Source organism: Penaeus monodon, chromosome 20, assembly GCF_015228065.2.
Source record: "Penaeus monodon isolate SGIC_2016 chromosome 20, NSTDA_Pmon_1, whole genome shotgun sequence".
In the NCBI taxonomy this organism is placed as follows: domain Eukaryota; kingdom Metazoa; phylum Arthropoda; class Malacostraca; order Decapoda; family Penaeidae; genus Penaeus; species Penaeus monodon.
In genome coordinates this window covers 20,412,077-20,414,065 of record NC_051405.1, presented here as the reverse complement: position 1 = coordinate 20,414,065, position 1,989 = coordinate 20,412,077, and the positions used below count along the sequence as shown (strand labels likewise).

General features: G+C 37.5%; 1 protein-coding gene across 1 annotated transcript in view; it reads right to left on the bottom strand.

The window, feature by feature from the left end:
• The window catches only part of LOC119585690 (probable G-protein coupled receptor Mth-like 1), a gene marked incomplete at its 3' end in the record, with an annotated part of 98,315 nt that continues 96,326 nt past the window's right edge, over positions 1-1,989 (bottom strand). Inside the window, 2 exon segments of the mRNA XM_037934364.1 lie at positions 1-823; positions 1,833-1,934. Of these exon segments, the coding sequence (XP_037790292.1) occupies positions 326-823; positions 1,833-1,934 (600 nt within the window).

The following is a 1,989-nucleotide window of genomic DNA, read 5'->3' as shown; positions in this document are numbered from 1 at the left end:
TATATATACCTACACAATCTACGCTTAAGCATTCCTATCTTTTTCTATTTTTCTATAGATTTTAAATGCAAATACAAGCACATAGATAGACTCTATTAAACAGAAAACTACTATTAATAAATCATAATTCCATAGGCAACTGATTCTCATATTAAAGCAAGTCATCTCCATTAGAAAAAAAGAAATAAAACTCTCAAAAGAAAGAAAAATCATATAATCAAGAACCAGCAAAATCAATAGTTCTATTTCTTTAGGGAAATCTAGTACGAGACCAAATTTGTTTGCCACTTTAAGAGAGTTTAACAGAAATAAAACATGCCATTCATCAGCAGGTGACTTCATCCATGGACTTGCAGCTGGCCGAGAGTGAGCCTCGAGTAGAGGTCGTCCTTGGCGTTGACGGCCTGGAGGACGCTGGAGATGAGTCCCTTGAGTCCCGCTCAGAACTGGCCCTCAGCTCACCCTCATTTGGGAATTCAGATGATGGTCTGCTGTGGATCTTTGCATGCAGCTCAGACGACTGGCAGAGTGAGAGTGGAAGGTGTTTGGGGAGATGATGCGCCATGGGGGGTACAACCATGTCATTTGTCGAGTTGGAAATCGTGGAGATCTGGTTATGGACATTGGAGCGTGCAAGCGAAAGCTGTTGGTTAGAAAGCGAAAACTCATCCGTGGTTGCTGAGTTGGTGAGGACCATGGACGTGAAGGGAAGCATACCACGCAGCTTGGCTGGCTTGGGGTCACCACAGCAGCCACACAGCCTGGCTCGAACTGCCTCCATGATTTTGGGTTTCAGGATGAAGATCAGGAACACAATGAAGCCCTGCAAGGGGGGGCTGATTATTAACTTATTCTTTCATGATATATCAAAAGACATCCCCATCATTCAGTTAAAGAAGGAATTCATACTAATCCCTTATAATCATATAGTAAGTGAAATCATGAAACATGCTTTAACATTACATCAATGTATAATTACAAAATCTACAACAATAAAATAAAGCACATCTCGGTGCTTTGCTGGAATGATGTGACAAATAAAATAGCCAGCAATGATACTGTGATCTCAAATTTTATCCCAAAAGTCATCTTCCACAAGAAATAATAGAGCAGATATAACCCAAGGTAATTTCTAGGAATTTAGGGAAGGAGTTAAGAGAGCACATATAGTGGAACAATTTCTAAAGCAGCGGTTCCCAACCAGGGTTACGAAGCCTCATGGAAAAAATGTTTGCCAGTTTGCTAGGTGTTCATCAGTACTTATATTCACTAAATACTACAAAGATTTGATTTCAAGGAATATTGTTTTACAACTGGATAAATATAACTTACAGACTGCTGAATAAATTTTTCCCTTAGCCCCTCAAAATTATTAGAGAGCTGTGGATGTGTCAGAGATTTGAGAAATGGGCTGTGAGTGTATAAAGGTTGTGAATCATTTTTCTAGAGAAATATCAGTTACACTTCACTCTTCCACCTCTCATGACTGCATTATTTCCATTTGAGTTTTACTCAATGATGAACTATTCAGCATTAAATAGTAAGTCAATATATCACAAATCTTGATGGAGTAAAATGATCCCTGTACTTCACATTAGCTAGGTCACTGATGTAATCTCTTTAATATCTACTTATTGGAAATCTCTTGACAAAAATTCCAAATACCTGTACTATCGACAATCCAAGTATCAATAATTAGTTCATAATTATTACAGCCCTATATATGTCACCTGAGAATCTAATAGTTACATCAGCAATAGAACATTTCACATAAAAAAAAATTCTTATAACTCTCCAAGAAAACTTTTTTTTTTTCTTTAATGAACACAAACCTGTGAACAGTTGAAAATGTTTGAGATGTATCCAAAATTGCTTGGTCCAAACTGATATGCGATGATCTCTGCAAACCAGCTGATCCCCATAACCAGAAAAAGCTGAAACAAGAAAGTATAGCTTGATTTTATTTTCACGGCCTAAATGTTGCAGTTT